This window comes from Loxodonta africana, chromosome X, assembly GCF_030014295.1.
Source record: "Loxodonta africana isolate mLoxAfr1 chromosome X, mLoxAfr1.hap2, whole genome shotgun sequence".
In the NCBI taxonomy this organism is placed as follows: Eukaryota; Metazoa; Chordata; class Mammalia; order Proboscidea; family Elephantidae; genus Loxodonta; species Loxodonta africana.
In genome coordinates this window covers 153460287-153487440 of record NC_087369.1, presented here as the reverse complement: position 1 = coordinate 153487440, position 27154 = coordinate 153460287, and the positions used below count along the sequence as shown (strand labels likewise).

The window sequence follows — 27154 nt, the reverse complement described above, 5'->3', positions numbered from 1 at the left end:
AGTACCATTGGAATTTGGATCGGGATTGCATTATATCTGTAGATGGCTTTGAGTAGAATAGACATTTTCACAACGTTGAGTCTTCCTATCCATGAGCAAGGTATGTTTTTCCACTCATATAGGTCTCTTTTGGTTTCTTGCAGTAGTGTCTTGTAGTTTTCTTTTTATAGGTCTTTTATGTCTCTGGTTAGATTTATTCCTAAGTATTTTATCTTCTTCTGGTCCCATGGCAAAGGGGACAATTAGCCATACATTCCATTTCCTCCTTCTCTTCTTGACTTTCCTTGTCTTCTGTTGCTCCAGGTGAATAGAGAACAATTGTTGTATCTTGGATAATTGCTCGAAGGCTTTTAACACCCTAGACACTATACAATGAATTAGGAGGTAAATATGTAAATATGTCTATCACACAACTTTTGCCAATTCAACTTTTACAGGTGTACGAGTTGTTTTTTGTTTTTTTTTTCTTGGTGTACGACTTATTGACAGCACTTACATTAATTGGCTGTGCAACATTTACCCTTAATCAATATGACTTTTCCATCGCCATAAATTGAAACTATGTTCTCCATTAGCGGCAACTCCCCCTCCATTTTGCCCTCCCTCCCACCCCTGGAAACCACTTATAAACTTTGGTTTCTATATATTTGCCTGTTCTTTACATCTTTGTTTTTAGTTTTATCATTCCAACCATCCAATGCAGAGTCAGCATAGGGTAGTGGTTAAGAATAAGGACTCTAGATACAGAGCGCCTGAATTTGAATCGTAGTTCTGCCACTTGATGACTATGTTGGCCTTGGGCAATTTGCTTAATGGCTCTGTGTTTCAGATTCCTTATCTGTAAAATGGACTGATAATGGTAGCGAACCCATAGTGTTGCTATAGGGAAAATATGAGTTAATATTTATAAACCATTTAGTGCCTGATACTGTTATGTGATTTCTATGTAAATGTTTTGAAAATTGGCATAGATGCTTCCAATTTGACAAAGACAACAACTATTGCTACTGGGTCCCAAATAAGCATCGAATCTAGCTAATTTTACCTCCAAAACGTTTGGGGAACCCTTATTCTTCCTTCCTTCTCTGTTTCAACTGCCCTAGTTTCGTCACACAGACACACAGCAACAGCAAACTGCTTGCAGTTGTCTGAGCACAAACTGCTATACTTTTCTTAGTGGTCTTTCCTATTTCAATCCTCTTCACCTCTCATAGCTCCCCCTTCCCTGGCTAACTCGCAACAGTATCTTCTCCTCCAGGAAGCTTTCACTCACTTTATTGTCTGTTTCTATCACTATCTGTCTACAGACTACCAACTCCTTAAGAGCAGAAACTGACATTCTTCCTAAATCTTTAGGATCTAGAGCAATGCCTGGCAAAAAGAAAGTACTCAATAAACATTTGTTTAATTAATGGATGCCTGCTATGTCCCAGGCACTATGTAGTGGTTTATGCAAGCGGGGCGGGGGGGAGGTGGGGGGGGAATTCATTCAATCCTGCCCAAAACCCTGTGTATTAGTAAATGCAATTTTCCCCATTTTATGAATAAGAAAACTGAGGCTCATAGACTAAATAACTTGCCCAGATACATATATGTATATTCCTATGGTCGATGTTCAACCATTTCAGGAGGTAGCACATGATCAAGAACCGACGATACTTTTTTTCTTTTTTTATTGTGCTTTAGATGACGGTTTACAGAACAAATTAGTTTCTCATTAAACAATTAATACACAATGTTTAGTGACATTGGTTGCCAAGCCCACAACATGTCAACACTCTCCCCTTCTTGATCTTGGATTCCCTGTTTCCATTCGTCCAGCTTTCCTGTCCTCTCCTGCCTTCTCATCCTTGCCCCTGAGCTGGTGTGCCCATTTAGTCTCTTATATGTGGTTGAGCTACATGTATTATTGAAGAGCCAATGATAGTGAAGGAAGAAGTCCAAGCTGCACTGAAGGAGTTGGCGAAAAACAAGGCTCCAGGAATTGACGGAATACCCACTGAGATGTTTCAACAAGCGTATGCAGTGCTGGAAGGGCTCATTCGTCTATGCCAAGAAATTTGGAAGACAGCTACATGGCCAAACAACTGGAAGAGATTCATATTTGTGCATATTCCAAAAAAAGGTGATCCAACAGAATGTGCAAATTATCGAACAGTATCATTAATATCAAGCGCAAGTAAAATTTTGCTGAAGATCATTCAAAAGTGGATACAGCAATGCATCGACAAGGAACTGTAAGAATTTCAAGCTGGATTCAGAAGAGGATGAGGAACAAGGGATATCATTGGTGATGTCAGACGGATCCTGGCAGGAAGAGAATACCAGAAAAATGATTACCTGTATTTTGTTGACTACTCAAAGGCATTCGACTGTGTGGACCATGCAAATTATGGATAATATTGTGAAAAATGGGAATTCCAGAACACTTAATTGTGCTCATGAGGAACCTGTACATAGGCAAAGAGGCAGTCATTCGAACAGAACAAGAGGATAGTGTGTGGGTTAAAGTCAGGAAAGGTGTGTGTCAGGGTTGTATGCTTTCCACATACTTATTCAATCTGTATGCTGAGCAAATACTCAGAGAACCTTGACTATATGAAGAAGAGTGTGGCATCGGGATTGGAAGAAGGCTCATTAACAACTTGAGATATGCAGGTGACACAACCTTGCTTGCTAACAGCAAAGAGGATTTGAAGCACTCACTGATGAAGATCAAAGGCTACAGCCTTCAGTATGGATTACATCTCAACAGAGGGAAAACAAAAATCTTCACAACTGGACCAATAAGCAACATCATGATAAACAGAGAAAAAAAATGAAGTTGCCAAGGTTTTCATTTTACTTGGGTCCACAATCAATGCCCATGGAAGCCACAGTCAGGAAATCAAACGACATATTGCATTGGACAAATCTGCTGCAAAAGACCTCTCTAGTGTTGAAAAGCAAAGATGTCACTTTGAGGACTAAGATAACCCTGATCCAAGCCAGGGTATTTTCAATCACTTCATATGCATGAGAAAGCTGGACAATAAATAAGGAAGACCTAGGAAGAATCGATGCCTTTGAATTATACCATGGACTGCCAGGAGAATCAACAAATATGTCTTGCAAGAAGCACTGCCACAATGCCCCTTAGAAGCAAGGATGGCGAGGCTACATCTGACATACTTTGGACATGTGATCAGGAGGGACCAGTCACTGGAGAAGGACATCGTGCTTGGTAAAATAGAGGGTCAGTGAAAGAAAGGAAGACCCTCAAGGAGATGGATTGACACAGTGGCTGCAATGATAGGCTCAAGCATAACAACAATTGTTTGAGGATGGCACAGGACTGTGCAGTTTCGTTCTGTTGTACACAGGGTCGATATGAGTTGAAATCAACTTGACGGCACTGAACAACAACATGATTGTTCTATTCATTATACATATAATCTGCAGTTTATAATGGTGCATAGTAGTCAAAGATGCCAGGAATCCACAACGGAGATCACCTGATGCATGAAGATATGATATTCAATTGGCCCATCAAAAGAGCTGTTTTATTTTTATATAATTTGTTCTTAAAGTATTTTTCATTAGATAATCTGTAATCTTTTATGATGGTAAAAAACACACATATTAAGGGTGATGGTCATCAAGTTTTTATTTGGGAACAGTTAATTGTGATGCTTGAACGACATGAGGAGCATATCTAATGTCACTGAACTGTACATGTGAAATGGTAACTGTTTTGTACCTACATATTTACTGCAATAAAAATGTATTCCAAATACACATCATTAAAACTTTGGTTATTTCTTATGAAAATCTATTGATCTATGAGCCCACTGGATGTGGTACTTTAATCCCATCACATGTCATATCTCAAAAGCTTCGGCTAGTGTCTTATTCATACATTATCATTTTTTAAATTTTTTCACAGCCAACTGAATTTGTGAAAGGTTGCTCTACATCATCAAAATCATGTTACTCTTGAGCTGTTGGGGGAGGCTTTACAGATTAATAGTAGTAGCAGCAGCAGAAGCAGCAATCATTCATTGAGCACCAACTGTGCCAGGCACTGTGCTGTGAGTTTTACTTACATTATCCCATTGAAGCCCTGTTCTGTTGTTTTCTTCATTTTACAGATGAGGAAACTGGGACTCAGAGAGTCACTTGCTTGAGGTCACACCGCTATGAAATAGTGGAACCTGGACTGAAACCCAAGTTTGTATGTCTCTAAAACCTGGGCTTTTATCCCAAACTGGAGTTTGAAGGCTCTCCAAGTTACTTAACCCTCTCAGAGCTTTGGTTTCCTCATCTGTAAAACTGGGGGAAATAACACTTGTAGGGTTGCTATGAAGATTAGAAATAATATATGCTCAGGGCCTAGCAGCACATAGTAGGCATTTAAATCGTGGTGAGGATCTTTATGCATAAAGAGGGCATTAAATAGGCAATGAAAGATCTGAGATCCCTTGGAAGGCACTGGGGCGCTGGAGAGAAGGGATCTACAGCTTTGGCAAGAGCTGGACCTCTCCCAGTGAAACTCTGAGCCACCAGCAGGCGAGGGGGCTGGGGCCAGAATTTGGCTCCAAAGGCCTCTGCAGGGAGTCTGGAGAGAGGCGGGCAGCTGGGAGGCGCGTAGAAATCCCGGTCGTCAGAGGACTGCAGGTGGCCCGCAGAGTTGGTGTAGGTGGGCTACCAAGGCCTAGCGGAGGGAGGAGTGGAGGTTGGGGCGGGCCGGCGGGCGGGCTGGGGACACTGGGAGGCGGGGCCAGAGCACAAGAGGCTGTCCTTAGCCAGTTCTTCCCATGCCGGGCAGTTTGCTGCATCTGGAGGAGCTCACTGGAGAATCTCCAGCAGCGGAGCGGGTCTTCAGCTACCGTAAGTACCTGCAAATGAGCGCATAGTCCAGTGGCTGAAGGCTAAATATCAGCCACCAGATCCTAAACAAAACCCCCGAAAGAGTCTCCTTGTTGTAATTAATTGCCGTAAATTAAACTGCTTCCCAGTCTGTCCCCCCGCCACCCCCTTTCATCCCTCCTTTTCTCTTTCCCTCCCGGGATCCCAGCCCTGCCTCGCTGGGAATCTCTGGACACTGTAGATACCTTTCTTCCCTTTTCCTTCTCAGTGTTCCCTCCAAACATTCAGCGGTGCTTGTACCCCGCACCCCGCCGAGCCCAACCCCTTTAATTCCTGGAGCCCTCTAAACTATGCAGGGGGCGAGCCATTAGACATTTCGGAGTATGCCACCCTCAAAAAGCACTGCAGCGCTGCCTAAGGGCGGGGAAAGTGCTTGAGTTGGAGTAGAAGGAGAGGGTAAAATCGCTTGAGAGCTGAGATGGGGGGGTGGTGAAAGGCAAAGATGGGTGTGGCTAACGTCCCTCTTCATTCCTGAAGCTTGAGGGTGCTCCCGGGGCATAAAATTCATCAGTGTGGCTGTATATAAATGGTAGTTTCCTTATGATTGGGAAGGGGTCAGCCATGCTGAGAAGCCCAGCTGCTCTGACTCCATTCAAATACTCAAGAGGCAAAGACCCTAGACTGGGGGCCCAAGGGACAAGGCTAGAACCTCAGATGGCATTTCCTGTGTGGAATTCCAGGTGGGACCTTTCCCTTGGCAGTAGAACTGGACTTCCCCAATAAGCCCTGGCCCAAGGCCCCAGAGAAACAAAGCAACAGGCCCCAGAGGAACAAAGCAACAAAGCCTTGGCCTGGCCTGAGGGAAGAGGGGCCAAGGGGCTGTAAGAGCTGAGATGAAGAGAGCATCTTTAGGGTCCTACACCAGTTTGATGCCCCCTTTGGGAAGAATAAAAAAGAAAACAGCCACCTTTTTATGAAATGTTCACAATGTGCCTGGCACCGTGCATCTCTAATACAACACAACAACAACGATTCTAGGTAGATATCATTCTCCCCACTTTATAAAGTTTAGAGAGGGTAATTTGAGCATCCTTAAATGAAAAGTGACCAATACGGAAAGGAGCTGTGACTTCCTGGATCTCTGACTGTCCAGCTGCTTCCTGAAGCCCAGGTGCTTTGAAAATGAATCTCTTCTAGCTCCTGCACCCCACTTGGTGTTGGCGCTGGAACAAGTTAGGGGCTGGAGTCCTAGAGTCAGTTTGGAGAAGTGAAAGCAGCCCATTTCTCTGTTCTGGGAGCTGCCTCTAACCCAGTCTCCTGAAGTAGGGATTAAATTGCTGGGGGCAGCCAGGACCTCAGGCTCTGAATAGAGACCTGGTGGGGTAGTTAGGCTGAGTTTGTGTGTTGAGGGTGCATCTTCCTTTGGCAAAAGGATGCCCTGGGGGCACAAAAACTCAGGGGCCTACCTTAGTACATGCAGGGCCTATAGTCACTAGTGATTTCTGGGAAAAGGGGCAGGCCTCCATACTTCACCATACTCCCTGAGATTCAACCAATTCCATTTTCCCTATGGGCAACAAACAAAAATTCTTGGAAGGTTAAGAGCACTCAATAAATCATTTACACCTTATGTGAATTATTAATTTTATGAATTAGTTCAAGCAGCTTGATTCACTTACACCTAATTGAAATGGAGTTACTGAGCTTTTGGGGTAAGAGGTAAGAATGAGAGTAACACTGCATCTGAAGCATTCCATAGAAGTGAAGGCCTGGATGGGATGAGATGGGAGGGGGTGAAAGAGGGTGAGAAACGGGGCATGGGTTGCCTCCGGAAGTTTAAATAATGGTTTTAGAGTATGGGTATTGGCTTCAAACCTGGATTTGAATTTTGGCTCTGATATTTAGTATCTTTGACCTTGAGTAAATTATATATTCTCTCCAAGGCTCAATTTTCTCATCAGCAAAATGGGGATGTAGGAATGTTTTGTTGGAGGACTCAGTGTGTGTGTGTGTGTGTGTGTGTGTGTGCGCGTATAAAAGATCTGAAAAGGTGACGCACAGCACTTTCCATCTCTCCCATCCCATGAGGGCTTCTGCAGGCCTGGATTAGGTTAGGTAGTCCTCTGGGCCTCTGAGATCCCAGGGACAAACAAACATTTTAACAAATCTTAGATACGTGCAAAGAACTTGGGTGGGAGGATGGGGAAGTAGAACTTTGTAATACTTTGTGTGCCTGTGAGGGAGTGGAGGATAGAGTTGTTAAGTGCAACTGAGCGATCTAAACTAAATTTTAAGGAGCAGAATAAGTCCCCTGAGTAAAAACAGCTCTGTTTTCAGACTCCATCATCTGCTGAAGGGCAAAACTCCTCAAGACTCAAAGCCCACAGTGAGCACCAGAGGCCCACAACCCTGGACAGTTCAAGGGCGAGGGCCACCATGCTGCAGACATTCACTCTCTTGCTCTTCTGCATGTGTGAGTACAAGGGAGGGGGTGAGAGGCAAATGAGGGACAAATCACCCTGCCATAAGGGTAGGGGAGTAGGAAGCTTGGGGAGGGAGAAAAGAGCTTTGGAGTTTGAGGATAGAGTGGGAGCATGGAGGGGGCTCTCCTTTACCACAATCTCTCTTTGCAGGGCTGAGTCTGGATATGACACAGATGGGTAAGTGAGTCCTGTGCTACCTCAAGTACCTTACTTCCTACAGGCTCCAACGCATTGGCCTGCCTCCATGCCCCTGGACATTACTGCCTTGAGATCCCAGAGACAATTCCCAGATTGAGCTGGTTGGGAATCAGAGCCCCTTATTCATGACTTGGTTTCCCATGGAATAGTGAAAAGCTTTATCTCAGATGGAAAGGAACCCAGACTTGCCCTTTATTCCCCCAACTCACCTGGACTCCTTGAAAAAACACTCTGGGATCCTTATCCCATTCCCCCAGACGAGTAGACACTCCTATCCCCAAAGCACAAAAACCCATAGCCATCGAGTCGATTCTAACATAAAAAGAGGGATCTAAGTTGGGGCTAATTTTAAGGAACATGGGGAAAGCACCTGATGGGAGAGAGAGGGTTGAACTACTCATATCTTTGTGGTCTTTCAAAATGACAGTGATGGAATCTCAACCGGAGCTGTGGATAGAGACCAACTACCCCCAGGCCCCTTGGGAGAACATCACACTCTGGTGCAGAAGCCCTTCTCAGATATCTAGCCAGTTTCTGCTGCTGAAGGATAAGACACAGATGACCTGGGTCCAGCCTACCTACAAGACCTTTCAAGTTTCATTCCCCATAGGTGCCCTTAATGAGTCCAATACAGGTCTTTATAGGTGCTGCTACTGGCAGGAGACAGGCTGGTCAAAGCCCAGTAAAATTCTGGAGTTGGAGGCACCAGGTAAGAAGCAATAGATACTCAAGAATAAACTCCAGCTCCTGGGACTCAACCTGTCATCCCAGGACAGGGTTTGTTTAACTCATTCCTTCGTTTATCTCAAGTACCTGGATGCATGCATTCCACAGATATTAAATAAGTGCCTACTCTGTATTATGCAGCGCATGGTGGAGATGTAGACTCTGGAACAGATTTAGAGAGAAAGCTCTCAATAAAGGGGAGGCTCAGAGTTGGGGGAAGGAGGGTTGTTGGCAAGTAAGGATCATACAGGGATGCCTTATCTAAAGTAGAGCTCTCATCTACTTCTCCCTGGGCAGCACTGCCCTTGCTCTACCTGAATTCCAGTTCATTCTTTTCTTCCAGGCCAACTTCCCAAGCCCATCTTCTGGATCCTGGCCGAGAGCTCCACTCTTCCTGGATGTAACGTTAATGTGTTCTGCCACGGATGGCTACAGGATTTGGTATACCTGCTGTTTAAAGAGGGATATGCTGAGCCTGTGGATTACCAAGTCCCAACTGGGACAGTGGCTATATTCTCCATTGACAACATGACACCTGAGAATGAAGGGGTTTACATCTGCCGCACTCATATCCAGATTCTCCCCACTCTGTGGTCAGAGCCCAGCAACCCCCTGAAGCTGATTATAGCAGGTGGGTGTGGCTATGGCTGCTGGGGTCTGACAATCATTGTTCCAGGGATCATGGCTGGGTGAACCAGGGTTTGTGATTTTATTTTCCTCAGCCAGTTCCTAGGCCCTGCAAGGTCCGTGAACTAGAGTCATTTAACTTCTACTGAGATGCAAATTAGAATCACACATACTTCAAGTCAGGTATGTGGGATCCAATCACTTGGCTGGCAGATGAGCCCAGCCAACTGCCCAGCAGCTTCAGCTCATCACATCTTTTTGTTCTCTACCTGTTGAATATCATGCATGCATTCATTCATTCAACTAATATTTATTGAGCACCTAATATGATCCAGGCACTGCCACTGCAGTTTTATAAACTGTTTTCTTTAATGTATTTTTATTTTATTTATCATTATTATCTTTAAGTGTGGAAAATGGAACCAATTACTAGTGCTAATAATAAAAATAAAAAAACAAGGACAAGAAAAGTGATAGTTCATATTTTAGAAATGGCTTTATAAATCAGTTTAGTCCCATATCTATACATCTATTAAGGCCGTACCAATCTCTAAACACAGCCGAAGGCTTCTCAAAATGTCCCAAATGCCAGACACACACTCTAGTCCCATCTCCCTAACCCCATGGCCTGGATGCTTCTTGGCAAAATTGGCCACATTTGCTTTAGTCCTTCTACCAGGCTTAATAAGCTTGGGGCAGCTGTGGTGCTATAGAAAGTACGCCGGACTTAAGAGCACTAATCCTGGTTTCTAGTTCCACCTCTGACACTGCCTCCCTGTGTGATCTTGAGCAAGTCACTGCACCTCTCTGTATTTTGGTTCCTTCAACTCTAAAATGGGATAATATTATCTATCCAACCTACTCCGTGCCTCTCTGTTCCTCAGTCTCTTGATCTGCAAAATGGGTATAATAATAATGCCTACCTCACAGGGTTGTTGTGAGGAATTCCCTAAATATATGTACAGTGTCTGGCATATAAATTCTCAATAAATGGTAGATATTAATTCCATTACTACAGCCTTTATTGAGGACCAAAGAACAAAGGACTGTTTGAACTATGTATATGGGTGTCTGTTGTGTGTCTGTCATTCTAGCATAGATTCCACTAACACACACTTCTGTAGTTATCTGTTCATCAGTATCCACCACTAGGCCATGAGCTTTTTTCTGGCAGGAACTCTGTCTTTACCTGTGTAATCCTACATTACACCATGCCTGACACATCCTAAATGCTCAGTGAGCATATGATGGAGCTGATCATCCATAATGGATGAGTGGGTCTACCTGGACTTAGGGTTGGGGTAAGAAGGGATGGTTTGGGTGTGAGATTTGTCCCCTGCTTCATAGTATGGTCTCTTTGGAAGAACAATCATGGAAATCAGCATGCGGCCCCATTAATAGAGATTACTTTGGGTTGCAGACTCACTGGCCAAACCCTCTTTATTGGCTTCCTCCAATCCCATGTTGAAAGTAGGGTCTTACATGGACTTAATGTGCTCAAAAGTCATGCTTAATACTGTAGTAATATTCATGCTCTACAAAAGATGGAATCAAAGCCATTTTCAGAAGTTTGGTTTCTCGGGTGGTTGGGAGGATGACATTTGGCATTCTGGGGACCTGAAGATGCAGGGAATTACAGCTATAGATATTCCACTGAGAGACACCCCTACACATGGTTATAGCTTAGTGGAACTGAGAGAATCTGGTAAGAGAGCAGGAGCATAAGTGGGACCAATTCTTGATTACCTCCTGGGGGAAGTAAGGATCAAAGGGTGGGAAAAGGAGGGGAGGGTAAAACTTACCTGTCCAAAGAGACTAGGAATATAAAAATGAAAGATAATGGGGAAGGATCACTCCATCTCTAACTTCAGGGTTTCTTCCCTTTCTAGGACTCTACCCCAAACCAACTCTGACAGCCTATCCTGGGCTCATCCTAGCACCTGGAGAAAGCCTGAATCTCAGGTGCCAAGGGCCAATCTATGGAATGACTTTTGCTTTGATGAGGCTTGAAGACTTGGAGAAGTCCTTTCACCACAAGAGGCCAACAAAAAATGAGGCATATTTCTCCTTCCGGGCTCTGAAAATCAACGATGCTGGACATTACCTCTGTTTTTACTATGATGGGTCATATAGGGGTTCACTCCTTAGTGATATCCTGAAAATCTGGGTAACTGGTAAGAAAAGGGGAGAGCAAGAGACATATCGTAGGGGCTAAGGATATGAAACTCCCTCTGGTCCCCTGGAAAATCTAATCATGCAGGCAGGACTAATAGTGGGGAAGGGTACAGACTGTGTCCAACTGAGCTTAGCAAGGATTTTCTAAAGGGGGACTGGTGAAAGGCATTTAGAAGAGACAGGAAAAAAAAACCTTTAGTGGGAGGAGGAGATCAGACCATTAGCCCTTTCTATTTTGGATCTCAACCTAGACACTTCCCCCCAAACCATGGCTACTTGCTCAGCCCAGTCCTGTGGTTCAAATGGGTCAAAATGTGAGCCTGTGTTGTCAAGGGCCAGTGGATGGAGTGGGGCTAACACTCTATAAGAGAGAAGACAAACCACTTCAGCTCTTGGATGCCACCAACATTGATGGTGACGATTCATTCTTCCTCAACAATGTGACCTACAGTGATGCTGGCATCTATAGCTGCCACTATCTCCTCACCTGGAAGAGCTCCATCAGAATGATAGCATACAACACTATGGAGCTTGTGGTTGTAGACAAGTGCTAACAATTGTTGTTTGTTTTTATCGTAATTACCCAGGGGGTCACCTTGAGTCAGAATCAACTTGATCGCAACTAGTTAACTGGTTAAGAAGGAACTAGTGGCCTTGTCCCGTCTCAAAGATATGGTCCCAGGAAAAATACACCAGGAGTGTGGTGAAGGACTTTCTCCACAAAATTTAGGAACCTTCTCTCCCAGGACTGTTCCTCAAGCCCTACCTCTAAATATGGCCCAGCCCCATTGTGGCCCCTGTAAATGGTATTTTCCTTCAGGGCCAGGGTAGATTACAGGTATGAAGTCTACCTGATTAAAGGCATGGACTCAGAAGTCCTTAAAGCACCAAGGAGTGGGCAAAGGGATTCTGATGCACAGTCAAATTTGGAAGCCACCAATTTAGTGGAAATGACAAGGAGGAGAAGACCAAATAGGGAGCTGAGAAATGCTGGACTGGGGGTAGGGGTACTGGGTTCAAGGTCACCTCTTCTAACTCTGGTCTCTGAATTGGTTCCAGATAAGCCTCCCAAACCCTCTCTGTCAGCTTGGCCCAGCACCATGTTCAAGCTGGGAAAAACCATCACCCTTCAGTGCCGAGTACCTCATCTAGTACTAGAATTTTCCCTGGAACGGGAAGATGGAGCGACATCCCAAAAATTTTCGGTGGATGGAGACTTCATCATCAGTAATGTTGAAGGGAAAGGCGCAGGAACCTACAGTTGCAGCTATCGTGTAGAGGCACACCCTGACATCTGGTCACATCGCAGTGAGCCTCTGAAGCTGATGGGGCCAGCAGGTGAGAGGACAACTCTTCATAAGAACCTCTTCCATGGCTTTGGCCATGATACCCCTGGGAGATATAGAATGACGAGTCAGGGACTTGGAAGTCAGGGCCCTTGGGTTTGGGCACCCTTCCCCTGGGTGGTGAAGTGGGGTCTCACAATCACTCAAAGGCAGTGAGCAGGGTGCTTTCAAGGCTCCCATACCCTAAGAAAAGGAAGGCCACGTCTGCCTTCCCAATATAAGCACTCTTAGTAATCACCTCTCCCCACCCCCTCCATGAATGTATTTGCCTGCCCGTGTTCCCATCAAGGCCCCTGCTTCTCGTCTTCTCTGGCCACAGGCTCTCTCACCTGGAATTACGTTCTGAATGAAGCGATCAGGTTATCCCTAATCACGCAGTTTGTTGCCTTGCTGTCGGTAGTGCTGTGGATAAGGTGGAAATGCCGGAGACTCCGAATCAGGTAACTGTCTTGTCCCAGCCCCTTTTTCCTCAACCTAGCTGAGCCCAGTCTCCTCAGAGTCTAAGGAATGGGCCATGCCCCAGGTGAGACAAGCCACAGGGGCACACTGTATATTCCCCACCTTCTGGGATTAGGGGACAAGACTTTCTCACCCCAGCCGTTTCTCTTTCACCTCACAGAGGGGTCAGTACCTGAGCCAGAGGGTGAAAAAAATGAGTAATTCTCAGAGGCTGGAGAAGTAATCAGAACCTCATTCACTGATCCCCCCAGGACAGTGCCCAAATCTCCTTCAAACCACCCTGCCCCTCACAGAAGATTGATGTGTCCCCCATTACCTTGGTTTGAACTTTTTCTCTTGTAAGAAGTCATGTTGTCCTGTGTCTCGTGTTGTTATCCAATCCCTACCCCAACTTTTCACCTGAAGCCCTAGTTCTCAAAGGCTTGAGAGCCTTGTGGTCCATCCTAGTTGCCTCTCTCTGGCCTCCAACCACCTGGGCAGAGCATTCTGGGAATATGATCTTAACCTGGGTAGGCAAGTAGTTAGGCAATAAATAAGGCCAGGGAAATCAGACTATTTCCTCTGACCCACAACATGGTGAGCCAAACAGATTCTCCTGCCGTTCATTTCCTTTGATCTTTCGGTGTCTTTTAGGGCATGCCCCTCTCTCCCTGATCCCCATGGCTTCTGCTCAGACTACTCTGCTTGGCAATGAGAAAAGAAATGACAGCTCCTAGCCTGGTGGGGGCCTCAGCTCCTGAATGCCTTGCCCACTGCCTCCCACTCTCTGCCTTTGGCTGTACCCCCCACCCATAAGCCTTTGTGTGTCTGAGAGTATTCAGTACTCAATGGATGATAACTATGATTATGTGTGCGTGCGTCTGTTTTCCACTGAGGGGCGGAGTGCCTGGGTCATGGGAGGGGAGCTACCTAAGCCTTCTGCAGAAACCACCACCCCTTGAGTTTTCAAAAATATCAGTGGGTGTTAGTTGCTAATTCTTCCTAGAATCTGCCCTGATTCCCACAACACATTGAGGTAACCTCCAAGCCAGCAGTTAGGAAAAAAAAAAAAAATGTAGCTTCATGTTCTCCACCCCAGCCCAGGACCACTGCATCAAAGAATGAGATCAAAAATCAGATTTCAGAGAAAGCAGCTTGAAAAGCATGTTTAGCAACCAGGAAGGAGGGTCAGTGTTTTCTAAGTAAAAATTGTGAAAAGGATTTTGGCTTAATATCATCTAATATTACAGGACCCATAACCCAAAGCCACCACACATTTCTAGTCATAATCTGGGTGGGGGGAGGGGATCCCACTCTCTGACAAGCTTAGCTCAGCACCGACAACCCTCTAGTAATTCACAGCGGCTGCCTAGGCAACCCTTCCATAACAAAGGCAAATGAGGCAGGTTGGTCTGAGGACCTATGCTGCCACAATAACAACTGCTTCCAAACTTGAATTTGATGATGGAGAAATTCTCCCTCCACCCCCACCCCCAGCACCCTGAGCTGCCGATCACTCTGAGCTTCCGGGGTTCTGAGAGCTGGAGACACAAAAGCATTTTCACATCTGACATCTCAATTTCAGCAACAGCCTAATCAGGGGGCATGGGAAGCTGACATATGATATAAGCTGGGGAGGGGGGAGGAGGCGGGGGGCACGTGGATCCTGAAAGAGCAAGGGGGCTGTAGGTGGTGAGGCCCTCAAAAGGAAAAGTCATCGATGTCAGAAAAGATTGTATCCCATTATCCTGGCCACATCCAATCCCTATTGGGTGGTGAGTAAGCCAATGACATAAATTGCCGCCCCCTTCTCTCCGCCCTCCCCCTAATCCCAGCAACTACTCTCATCTCTTTTCTGGTCTCGCTAGAGAAGCCTGGTTGCTGAGAACAGCTCAAGGGGTCACCATGCTCTTCATAGTCACGGCCCTTCTCTGCTGTGGTGAGTACAAGGGGGTGGGGAAGGGGCCTGGGCAGAAGCCCGGGGTGAAGTCCGTGGGGGAGGGGGCAGAGCCCTGGCAGGAATTTCTTTTGCAGGACTGTGTAATGGGGTATTGACAGAACAGACTGGTGAGTTTTTCCTGCTCCAGACTGGGACATTCCTCCCTGGAGATCCGAAATAACTACAGAGCGTCAGTGTCAGTGGCCAGGGAGTGACTGGTTGGGAGGGAAGGACAGCCAGGAAGGGGCACTTGCTAAAGCTGCTGGCAAAATTCAGCTTCCAACTCTGCTTTACTGCCTGCAAAATTTCCCCCAAGCTTCTGCACTTTTCTGAGGCTTAGCTGAGACATCAGCTTTCCCTTTCCCCAGCACCTGCGGAAGGAAGGGAAGGGTTTGTTTGGATTGGGGGTGAAAGAGGAGGTAAGCAGCATGATTTGGGTAGGGGGTTCAAGGACAGGAGAGACAGCTTCATGGAAAGGGGAAGCGGGAGGGAGGAGGGGGGGTGGCTTCATTAACTCTGCTGTTTCTAGAAATAATCATGCCAACCCCTAAGCCTGAGCTGTGGGCAGAGACCAACTTTCCTCTGGCCCCGTGGAAGAACTTAACCCTCTGGTGCAGAAGCCCTTCTAGCTCAACTAAGGAGTTTGTGTTGCTGAAGGACGGGACCGGGTGGATCGCAACTCGCCCAGCCTCAGAGCTGGTCCGGGCTGCCTTCCCCCTTGGTGCCCTGACCCAGAGCCACATCGGGAGTTACCACTGCCATTCCTGGGAAGAGATGGCCGTGTCGGAGCCCAGTGAGGCGCTTGAGCTGGTGGGGACTGGTAAGAAAAGGCACAGGGTTCTCCCGGAGCGAGCCGCGGTACCCCAGAACTCCAACACTGTTCCCTGGGAATGGGGGAAATGCCCAGAGCCCCCGGAGACCTTTGTGCTGCAGGTAGGATTGGAGGAGACTGAATGGGGGGATAAGAAGGGGACAGAGAGTCAGAAGAAACTGTCAGGAAGAGCCACAGGCCGGCCAAGAATGGATTTCTCTTTTTGCTGACAAAGTGACTCTGAGTGTCCCATCTGGACACTTCCAAACTTCTGACTCCCCTTCCCCCCCCCCATTTTCCTTTCCAGACATCCTCCCCAAACCTGTCATTTCTGCTTCCCCCCCAATCCGGGGCCAAGAACTACAAATCCAGTGTAAAGGATGGCTGGCAGGCATGGGATTTGCTCTGTATAAGGAGGGAGAGCAGGAACCTGTCCAGCAACTTGGTGCCGTTGGGAAAGAAGCCTTCTTTACAATCCAAAGAATGGAGGATAAAGACGAAGGCAATTACAGCTGCCGTACTCACACTGAAAAGCGCCCCTTCAAGTGGTCTGAGCCCAGTGAGCCCCTGGAGCTTGTCATAAAAGGTAGAGCTGAAAAGGGTGTGTGAGGGAGGAGGGGGCGGTAAAGCTTGGAATCGGACGCTCCTCTCCCAACAGCAAACTTTGCTGCTGGTCCTAGGAGCCTGTGTCCAATCTTAGAGCCAGGCAGGCGTGGCGCTGGGAGTGCCAGGGCCTCTGGCTGCATGATATTAATAGCCATAATTGTTATTAATAGCTTGGGTTTGTGGAGGGTGATTTAATTTTTCTAATTATTTTCACATCAATTGTCTCATTTAGCGAAGCAACAAATCTTCAAGGGAGGTGAAGCAGGTACCATTTCCCCTTCTTGTCCAAATGGGCAAACTGAGGCTCAGAGAACCAGCAAAACCCTGATGACAATTCTCTTTTAGCTAGCCTCCACTGCCTGCCTAGACGACAGTGAGGCATCTTTGGGGGGATATAAAGGGAAGAGAAGGGGTCCCTGTGCGAGAAGTCCGTCTGCAAGGTGGAGTCACCTCGGGTTTTAGTGCACACACTTTTAATGAGATACTAGAGAAAGCAGAGCAGCTTCCCAGAACCAATATTTATATTTGCTTTCTTCCTTTTTTTTTTTTCCTGAATTTGGTTTTGTGTTCTGTCTTTGCTTTCTAGAAATGTACCCCAAACCCTTCTTCAAGACATGGGCCAGCCCGGTGGTCACCCTTGGTGCCCAAGTGACTTTCAATTGCTCGACTCCCCAGCAGCACATGAGCTTTATTCTTTACAAAGACGGAAGTGAAATTGCATCCAGTGATGGGTCTTGGGCAAGTCCAGGGGCCAGTGCAGCTCACTTTCTGCTCGTTTCCGTGGGCACTGGCGATGGGGGGAATTACACCTGCCGCTATTACGACTTTGCTGTCTGGTCTGAGCCCAGCGACCCTGTGGAGCTTGTGGTGACAGGTCAGAAGGAGGAGGGGGAATCCAGGTAGAGGCAGTGCTGACCCTGGGACGGTGGGTGGAAGAGTGGTCAGTGGGAAAGGGAGAAGTGTTCCTTCCGGAATGAGAAGACACGCAGCAAGGGCTTAGGACAGTGCCTGGCATCTGGTAAGCAGTTCACTCTAGGCAGCTGCTTATATTACTACGAAAAGAGACGAAGGAGAGGGAGGAGGGCAAGTCATTCACAGGGGGAAGAGGAGAGTAAGATGGGGGATGTCCGATCCCAAGAGCCACACTCCAGCAGCCCTATTTCTAAAATCCTTTTGTGGCTTGCCCTTGAGCTTTAGACTCAATGTCTACTTTGTCTTTAGCTGGAATGTGAGAGATTGGTGGGCTGGATGGCCCTCAGAGAAAGGGAGAAGACCTTGAAATGTCAGCTGCATATTATGCTGCCATTACAAATGATACTTTCCAAAGGCTATTTAACATCATAGGAAAATATTTACAACATAAAGTTGAGTGAACAAAATCAAACTACACAACTGTGCATGCAGTAGGATCCCAATTATGTAAATGGTTCTCATTGTATCCATGTGGGCATATAGAGGAAGAAAAAATGGAAATGTAGAAAATATTTAAGGAGTGCTTATCTTTGAGTGGTTGAATTGTGTTTTCTTTAGGTTTTCTCCGTATTTTCTAATTTTCTACAATAAATATGTATTGTTCTTTGCAAAACATGGGGGGTGGGGTGGAGGGCATTCATGTTGTGGTCTCTTTAATTTCAGAATTCTACCCCAAACCCACTCTCCTGGCACAGCCAGGTCCTGTGGTGCTTCCTGGGAAGAATGTGACCCTGCACTGCCAAGGGGCCTTCCAGGGTATGAGATTTGCCCTCTTGCAGGAGGGAACCCAGGATCCTTTACAGTTCCAGAGTGCCTCAGGAAACTCGGCTGACTTCATCCTCCACACTGTTGGAGCAGAGGACTCTGGAAACTATAGCTGTGTCTACTATGAGACGACCATGTCCAACAGGGGATCACATCTCAGCATGCCCATCATGATTTGGGTAACTGGTAAGGACAGACAAGATCTGGGACTAGGATAGAAACAATCGGAGTAGGGGTTAGGGAAAATGATCCCTCCTGGAAGGCTAGGCTAAGTCATGGAGGGCAACTGCTGTATCCAGGAGGAGAAAGATAAAGGGTTAATTCAGGGAGCGATAAGTTCCCATACTCACCACTTTACATCTTTGGCCTCTTCCTAGACACATTTCCCAAGCCCTGGTTATATGCTGAACCCAGTTCTGTGATTCCCTTGGGGCAAAATGTTACTCTCTGGTGCCAAGGGCCAGTCCATGAAGTAGGGTACATTCTGCACAAGGAAGGAGAGGCCACTTCAATGCAGCTGTGGGGATCCAGCAGTGATGATGGCGCATTTCTCATCACCAATATATCTGGTGCTAGCATTGGGCGTTACAGCTGCTGCTACCACCCTGACTGGACAAGCCCTATCAAGATACAGCCTAGCAACACTCTGGAACTCATAGTCACAGGTAAGGGGAAGATGCCCTGCAGTGGGGGTGAGAGTGTGGAAGCAAGGAATAGCCTGGATCATGGGAGATGGTTTCCAAAGATCTCAAAGAGGGCAAAACAATAGTCTTTCTTGTTTAAGGAACAGAGACTTCAGGGATAATGTACTAGAAAGGGGCCTCTACTCTCTGACTAGCTATTCATTTCTTCCAGGTTTGCTCCCCAAGCCCAGCCTGTTAGCCCAGCCTGGTCCCATGGTGGCTCCTGGAGAAAACATAACTCTTCAGTGCCAAGGGGAACTGCCAGACTCAACATTTGTTCTGGTGAAGGAGGGGGCTCAACAGCCCTTAGAGCAACAGAGGCCAAGCGGGTACAGGGCTGACTTCTGGATGCCAGCAGTGAGAGGTGAAGATTCTGGAATCTATAGCTGTGTTTATTATTTGGACTCTGCTCCCTTCGTAGCTTCCAATCACAGTGATCCTCTGGAGATCTGGGTGACTGGTAAGATTCTGGGGACATCAGTAAGAATCTATATTTCATGGTTTTTAGTAGTTAGCCATAAAGGGGGAAAGAGCTGGACTCAGGGTTACTTCTAACTCTCTGTCCTGGTTGGTTGCAGATAAGCCCCCCAAACCCTCTCTGTCAGCGTGGCCCAGCACTGTGTTCAAGCTGGGGAAAGATATCACCCTTCAGTGCCGAGGACCCCTGCCAGGTGTTGAATTTGTCCTGGAACATGATGGAGAAGAAGCACCCCAGCAATTCTCAGAGATTGGAGACTTTGTCATCAATAACGTGGAAGGGAAAGGCATTGGAAACTACAGCTGCAGCTACCGCCTCCAGGCCAACCCTGACATCTGGTCAGAACCTAGTGATCCCCTGGAGCTGGTGGGGGCAGCAGGTGAGAGAATAATCCCTCCATGAGCCTGCCATGACACACCTGGAATCTCAGAAACAGTCCTCATAGAGACAGCCCAAACACAGAGAGGGGAGGGGTGCTTTGGAGTCAGAGCCCTCAAGTTTGGTCATCTTTCTCTTAGGGGTGATGAAGATATGAGACCTCATATTCACTCAGAGAAAGTGAGCAGGATGCTTTCAACGGTCCTTCCCCACAAAAAAAAAGATGGCTGCTTCTGCTTCAGCATAAGCACTGCCACTAACCACCCTCTTTTCAGTCTCAACACATGGCTCCCAAATGAAGCCTGGTGGAGACCAGAGTAAGAGGTCAACAAGAAATCAAGGGAAACATATATGTGCTGACCTCCACGGCCTTTGTTTCTGCTTTTTTATCATCACAGGGCCTGTTGCTCAGGAGTGCACTGTGGGTAACATTGTGCGAAGTACCCTGATTGTGGTGGTTGTTGTAGCATTGGGGGTGGTGCTAGCCATAGAGTGGAAGAAATGGCCCCGACTCCGAACCAGGTAAATGTCATATCTCAGCCTCCTTCTGTGAACATGGAGCTGCTGGGTTTAATGGTCCAAATATTCCCTTAGCATCTAAGTCCCACAATGCAACCTGTTTTCAGATTGATGGTTCTGGATCTTCCCTTAGTCCTGTCTTTTTCTCTACGCAGGGGCTCAGACACAGATGGAAGAGACCAGTCCATAGCCCTTGAAGAGTGTAACCAAGAAATAGAACTAGGCACTACTACCAACTCTCCCTCATCCATCTCTCAGGGGACCTCAGAGGAACTGCCAGTCCCAATATAATAACCTCCTCATTTACAAGAACTTTCCTCTCCTCTCTTTTACCTACAAATCCAACTGGTTTCCCTGGGAGATAGCCCCACCTACTGTTCCTTGGCCTGTAATCACCTGAGTTGGGTCAAAGGAATTCTGGGAGGTGAGGGCTCTCCCAGAGTGAGATGTTTCCTGAAGAGAGGTTCCCTACCCTATAACTCCTCACTGTACTGATTTACTGGTGCATGAAATTCTATTAAAAATGTATTCTTCTGAATAAAGAGAGTATTCACTATTTAACTGCAACAACTATGTCAGTGGTCTTCCATTGGTCTGTTCTCTACTTTCAACTTAGTGAGAACGGTGTATTGGAGCTGATCTCCATGGAAAAACAAAACAGCACAGGGCTATTGGTGCAAAGAAAGGAGCTCAAGGATGGGAACTGAGGGAGGGAGAAGGACGGAGGGCTCCAAAATAGCTACTTCCCAATTTGGCTTGAGACATGGCCACTGAACAGAGTTCCTGTTGTGCTTCCACCTCGTTGTTGAATGAATGAATGAATGAATGAACAGCAATGTTGTCTCCAAGCTGAGCCTGAGGACAAACATTGAAGTTACATGTTTTTACATGTTACTTCTAAGTCCACAGTATACCTGATTTAAAACATCAGGAGCACCCCTCTGCAAAACTTTGAAACGGGCAAAGTTGAGCTTTGTGGCTGGCCTTTACCTGGCAATTATAGGGTATAAATTCATTCACACTTTAAAGCTGAATACTTTGACCTTCCTTAAAGAAAGCCCTGTTTTCCCAAAAGAATGGGTCTCTAGTGATGGGATCTCAAGGAGTGAGTAAGTAGGTGAGATGGGTGGTTTGAGCAGGAACCTTCAGTCCTTGATCATTATAAATTCAGTACACATTAGGGAAGCTGGACTGAGGAAGGAGATTTACCTAATTCCTTGAACCTGTCCAAGGTCTCAGAAGAGTTGAACTATGGGTCCTAGAGAAGGTTATAACCTCTTCAAACCTGTCCCTAAAGTTCCTCGTCTTCTACACTATTTAATTTTAGGCTAACACTGTTCAAAAAAGCAAGGTACAAGACTGCCAAACACAGTGAGTTATTTATCCCTGGTTGTAAAGTTTAGAGAGCAACCCCTATATTTCTGGCATTAGGAAGCTTATTTACCCAGAAACTTAATTTGAAAAAATGCATCCCACTTCCCTTAATCCTTACAGAATGAAACACTCTGAGTACTATAGACTAATTTGTATTAAACTCTTTGGAATGTAGAGGTACAAAGTCCCACTCCAATTTCCATTTGTTGAGATTATATTAGTCGCTCATACTAATTTCTTATAAAAAAGTGATTCTAAAAATTGAATTTCAAAAGTGCTTTTTTATTTGAGTTTAGCCAAACCTAATTGCTGCTTTCTATTGAACACACTCTCTGCCTTCAAACTCTCCATTCCTAACCCTCAATCAAGCTGTACAATCTGAACACAGGAGGGAGGCCCGCCCTTGGTCCTTGATTTCAGGATAGAAGTCCTTTGAACAGGTCTGATTTTGCTTCCCAATCGCTGGGTGTTCCAAAGTATATGTTGTCAAGGCTAGTGTTAGGGCTGTGAAAGTTAGCCTGATTGTTTTATCTGTTCACCAAGGGACAGAGAAGTGGGAAGATAAGAGCAGAGGGCCAAGGACTGAAATTGAGAGAAGCCTCAGAGTTAGAAAAGCAAGAGGATGAGGCAAACATGACAGAAAAAGACTCTTGTGAAATCCAGACATTGAACCTGGGAACTCCTGTGTCCAAAAGCTTCAAGTAAAGATACTGACGCAATCAAGGAAAATTCTGATAAACCTTTCAGTGAGAAACAAATAGTGAGAAATACTGTGACACTGGACTGTTAGTTGGCTTTCTAAAAGTACTCGCATATACCATTCTTTCACTTAGAAAACCAAGTTCTACATGTTTTAAAAAACTAGAAGGGAAAAAATAGGTGTCAATTAACGGTGAAATACTTAAAGAGAAAGAGTGGCTTTGGGATTTAACTATCCTGCTCCCTGTCAGAGCTATCTCAATGAATTAAATATCTATTTTTAATGCAGAAGTCATCACAAACTATCTCAATGAATTAAATATCTATTTATAATGCAAACATAGCTTGTTGCTGACAATGCTTCACATGGTTTGTTTTTTCAACCTGGTTGCCATGGGAATCAGTCCCTTTACCCCTGGCTGGGCTCTAATCATCAGCCCAGCATCAGGTAAATTCTGGGAAATGGAATCTCAATTAGGGTGGAATGGACTTTTGAAAAGAGAATTTGTCTCTGGTACTCCAGGAAGAAAGGTCAAAGATTCTCTCCCCAGTACTAAAAAACAAGTGTAAATTACCCCTGATCCTTGGGCTCACACACCTTTGGTCCTAGCGTCTTAGAGCTACGAAGATTGTTGAGGCCATGTGGTCAAATCTCCCCACACAGTACAGGATCTGCTTTATAGCAGAACTGACTGGTAAGCACATAGCCTCTTCTTGTACACCTCCAGGGATGGGAACGCACCACTTCGTGAGACGACCTGAGAAACTCACATTGTTCTACTGATCCCATATCTGCCTGTGTGTAATTCTTTTGTAGTCTCTGGCTCTAGTTCTGACTCAGATGAAGTCTACTTCTTACACATCATTGTGCATACAAAGTTTGAAAATGTGGGCTACCCTCCCTGAGTCCATAGATCTCCTTCCGGGGTGCTTTCAGGGTCTGGCGAAGGTTTGTTTGGAAATCTATCTCAATGGTAACTCCCAACAATCCAGGCTTTGCAGAGGGCAGAGTTCATGACTACCCCACTCCTGCCAGATCCAACCAGAACAGCGGCAGCTCTTTTATATATTTCATATATCAGTTTTTCTACTGATGAATATTGGCTGCCTTCTATGTACCAGGCACTGTTCTGGGCGCTGGGGATACAATAGTGAGTGAGACAGACACAAATCTCTGCCTTTCTAGTGTGGGAGGACAGACAATATCATCAATAAGCAAACTATATAGGATATTTAAAAAAAAAGGATATTAGATGGTGATAAATTATTTAAAAATAAAGCAAAGAAAGAAGGTAAGGAGGTGTGTGCACTGGGGGAAGAGATTGTTGCAATTTTAAGAGGGTCCCTGGGAAGACCTCACTGAGAAGGTGACATATGGCTGGAAGATTTGAAAGACATGAAGGAACAAGCTATCCAGATATCTAAGGAAAGTGGGCTCTGGGCAGAAAGGACAGCAAGTTCAAAAGCCTTGAAATAGAAGAATGACTAGTTGGTTTTGGGAACTGCTAGCATGGCTGGAGCAGAGGGAGCAAAGGGAGAGTAGAAGGAGATAAGGTCAGAGAGGTAATGTTGGCTAGGCCAAGTAAGACCCTATAGGTCATGGTAAGGACTTTGACTTATACTCTCAACCAGATAAGAAATCACGGCAGTGACATGATTGAATTGGACTCCCATTTTAATAGGGCCATCCAGAATTCTGAGAGAAGAATAGACTGATGGCAAGGGGGGAAGCAGAGAGATCTGCTAGGAACTATTGCAACAATTCAGGAAAGAGAGGGTGGGTTACATCAGGATAATAGCAGAAGAAGTGATGAGAAATGGATAGATTATTGATATAATTTGAAGAAAGAGCCAACAGGATTTGCTGGCAGATTGGATACGGGGTGTGTTCTACAAACATTTTCATTAAGAGAAAGAACTGTTTCAGATATTGCCTTAGTGTTTCCTTCCTTGGTTTATTTTAATCTTACCCTCAAGAAAAATGTTTTCCAATCCCTAACCACCCAGTTCACTGCCTCTGAACACAGGGTCAGCGAAAAAGAGGAAGATCCTCAATGAGATAGATTGACTCCATAACAGTTTGTTTATCCAGAAATAATGTACGCAACATGCAGTCCTGTATGTCTGCAATGATCTGACCAGCACACAGTACAGTGAAGCGATTACTTTCTGCAATCTCAACTCACCATTTCTATTAATGCCATCTAAAATTACATTAGTCCTTAGGCAGCTAGTCTCTTCTTGAACCTTTTGGGATGGGAGACTTAATACCTATGAGGAGAGGTTTCCCTTTCAATTATCAGGTAGCTATAATGGTGAGGAAATGCTTAGAATGTTCTGACAGCTGCCTTTTTCCAGCTTCCACCCACTGGCCCACAGAAAATGTCTAACACAAAATCCTTCCCTAAGTCTTCTTTTAGTCAAATAAAACATCTTCATTTTCTTCAAGTAGAGTGACACATTTCCATTTTCTTCAAATGCAGTGAAACATAATACCTTAGAGATGCTCTAACCAACGTGGAATACAGAAAAATTATCACCTCCAATGTGATGGACACTATACTTCTATTAATACACCCCTGAGATCTCAATAGCATATTTAGCAACTACTTAACCCTATGGACTCATACTTAGTTTGGAGCTAAGTGAAACCCCTGTGCCTTTTACAGAAGTGCTGTTAAGCCTTGCCTTCGCTCTGAGTTTGAGCAGTTAACTTTAGAGCTAGAATATAAAACTTCATGTTTGCCCCAACTACATTAGAATAAGAGTTGTTTTTTTTATGTTCACCTTCACAACTATTTGACCCCTTCACAAGTTACTGAATCTTTCAACTTCAGTTTTCATATGTGTGAAATGGAGATAATCACTATTTTCAATTTTCAGGGTTGTGCTAAGAATCAAATGCAATAATAGGTATGAAAGTGCTTTGTAATTAAAAACGTATCATGTGAATATAAGGCCTGAAGATGACCTCGATGGTGATTGTTATTTTCTGTTGTACAATATATACAATACAATATCCTTGTAAGCTTGGCCTTTGTGCCAAGTTTTCTCAACATCTCATCCTTATCTTTATCCAAATGTTGAAAAGTACACTTCTTTCTAGGTTAACAATAATTTGTTAAATCTATACATTTTGTATATGATCATTTTACCAGTTAAACATACAATGCCCATACTGTCAACTAGCCCCTATTTCGCCACCTTGTTTGAAAGAACCATTACAGAAGTATTTGTCAAGATCCTTGCTGGAGCCCAGGTAAATAATTTTTGCAGCTTCCTCTTGTAAGCCCATCCGAAAGGAAATGAGTTTAGTCTGGCATGACTTAATCTTAATGAACCCATGCTGGTTCCTAGTGATTAGTAAGTCCCCTTCTAAGGGCTCAGAAATCATCTTTTTTTTAATTTTTATTGTGCTTTAAGTGAAAGTTTACAAATCAAATCAGCCTCTCATACAAAAATTTATACACACCTTGCTATATACTCCTAATTGCTCTCCCCCTAATGAGACAACACACAATACAAGAGAGGTCAGCACAACTGGACTAAACCAAAAGCAAAGAAGTTTCCTGAATAAAGTGAATGCTTCAAAGCCCAGAATAGCAGGGGTGGGGGTTTGGGGACCATGGTTTCTGGGGACTTCTAAGTCAGTTGGCATAATTAAGCCTATTAAGATAACATTCTGCATCCCACTTCGGAGAGTGGCGTCTAGGATCTAAAACGCTAGCAAGCAGCTATCTAAGATGCATCAATTGGCCTCAACCCACCTGGGGCAAAGGAGAACGAAGAACACCAAAGACACAAGGTAATTATGAGCCCGAGAGACAGAAAGGGCCACATAAGACCAGAGACTCCATCAGCCCAAAACAAGAAGAACTAGATGGTGCCCGGCTACAAATGATGACTGCTCTGACAGGGAACACAACAGAGAACCCCTGAGGGAGAAGGAGAGCAGTGGGATGCAGGCCCCAAATTCTCGTATAAAGACCAGACTTAATGGTCTGACTGAGACTAGAAGGACCCCGGTGGTCATGGTCCCCAGACCTTCTGTTAGCCCAAGATAGGAACCATTCCCAAAGCCAACTCTTCAGACAGGGATTGGACTGGACAATGGGATAGAAAATGATACTGGTGAAGAGTGAGCTTCTTGGATCAAGTAGGCACATGAGACTATGTTGGCATCTCCTGTCTGGAGGAGAGATGGGAGGGCAGAGGGGTCAGAAGCTGGCCGAATAGACACGAAAAGAGAGAATGGAGAAATCATCTTCTTAATAATCCACCCTAGACGTTTTCTGGAAATCACATTTGTGGATTCTCCTTGCTTTGTGGGGAAAAAAAAATCATTGTTTTATTTAGTCTTTTGGCACCTCTCTTTTTATCCATAAATCCTCAAAAACGACTAACAGAGGTTCCAAGCTTATAAGACAGACCAGAAGAAACAATGCTAGACAACAGGCTGTCCATCGCTGTTCTTCATTTTTCTGAAGCAGGAGAATTCATCTTTGTTAGGCAGTTGTAGACATGACTCCCTGCAATTGAGGTCACATGGTTTATATGCCATATTTTAGACAATCCAGAATGTCAGTGGGCAGCTTTGTTATTGGTCTGTTGACTATGCAAAAGCATTTGTTTGTTTGTTTGTTTTCCCAAGGAGTGCTTTACAAGAGCAGACACTTGTAGAATAGTGATTCTCAAACTTTAATGCATATATGAATCACCAGTGGGTCTTCTTTAAAGGCATATTTTGATTCAGTAGGTCTGGTGTGGGGACTAAGATTCTGCATTTCTAACGAGCTCCCAGATGATGCCCATACTGTTGGTACACAGACCACACTTTTTGTAGCGAGGTGCTAGATCAATGAATGGTTCTAGACCTTGAGTACCCAATAGAATCACCTGAAGAGCTTTTAACAATCCCCATGATCAAGCTGCATCCCATAACAAATAAAGCAGAATCTCTGGGTGTGGGGCCCAGGAATTAGTAAATCTCCTCAGGTTATTCCAATGTGCAGGCAAGCTTGAGAATGCTGTTCTAAGTCTAGTTAGCTTTAATCTTTTGGCTAATAGTCCTCGGAAGAACTCAAAAATT

General features: G+C 45.2%; 1 protein-coding gene across 1 annotated transcript in view; it reads left to right on the top strand.

Annotated features, from left to right (window-relative positions):
- The first annotated feature begins 7949 nt into the window (after nt 1–7949).
- Nucleotides 7950–27154, top strand: part of IGSF1 (immunoglobulin superfamily member 1) — a 51805-nt gene continuing 32600 nt past the window's right edge. The window contains 14 exon segments of the mRNA XM_064278477.1: nt 7950–8238; nt 8599–8886; nt 12117–12395; nt 12723–12843; nt 14710–14881; nt 15149–15199; nt 15438–15600; nt 15899–16177; nt 16784–17071; nt 17833–18120; nt 18393–18599; nt 18790–19077; nt 19196–19474; nt 19872–19995. Of these exon segments, the coding sequence (XP_064134547.1) occupies nt 7950–8238; nt 8599–8886; nt 12117–12395; nt 12723–12843; nt 14710–14881; nt 15149–15199; nt 15438–15600; nt 15899–16177; nt 16784–17071; nt 17833–18120; nt 18393–18599; nt 18790–19077; nt 19196–19474; nt 19872–19995 (3116 nt within the window).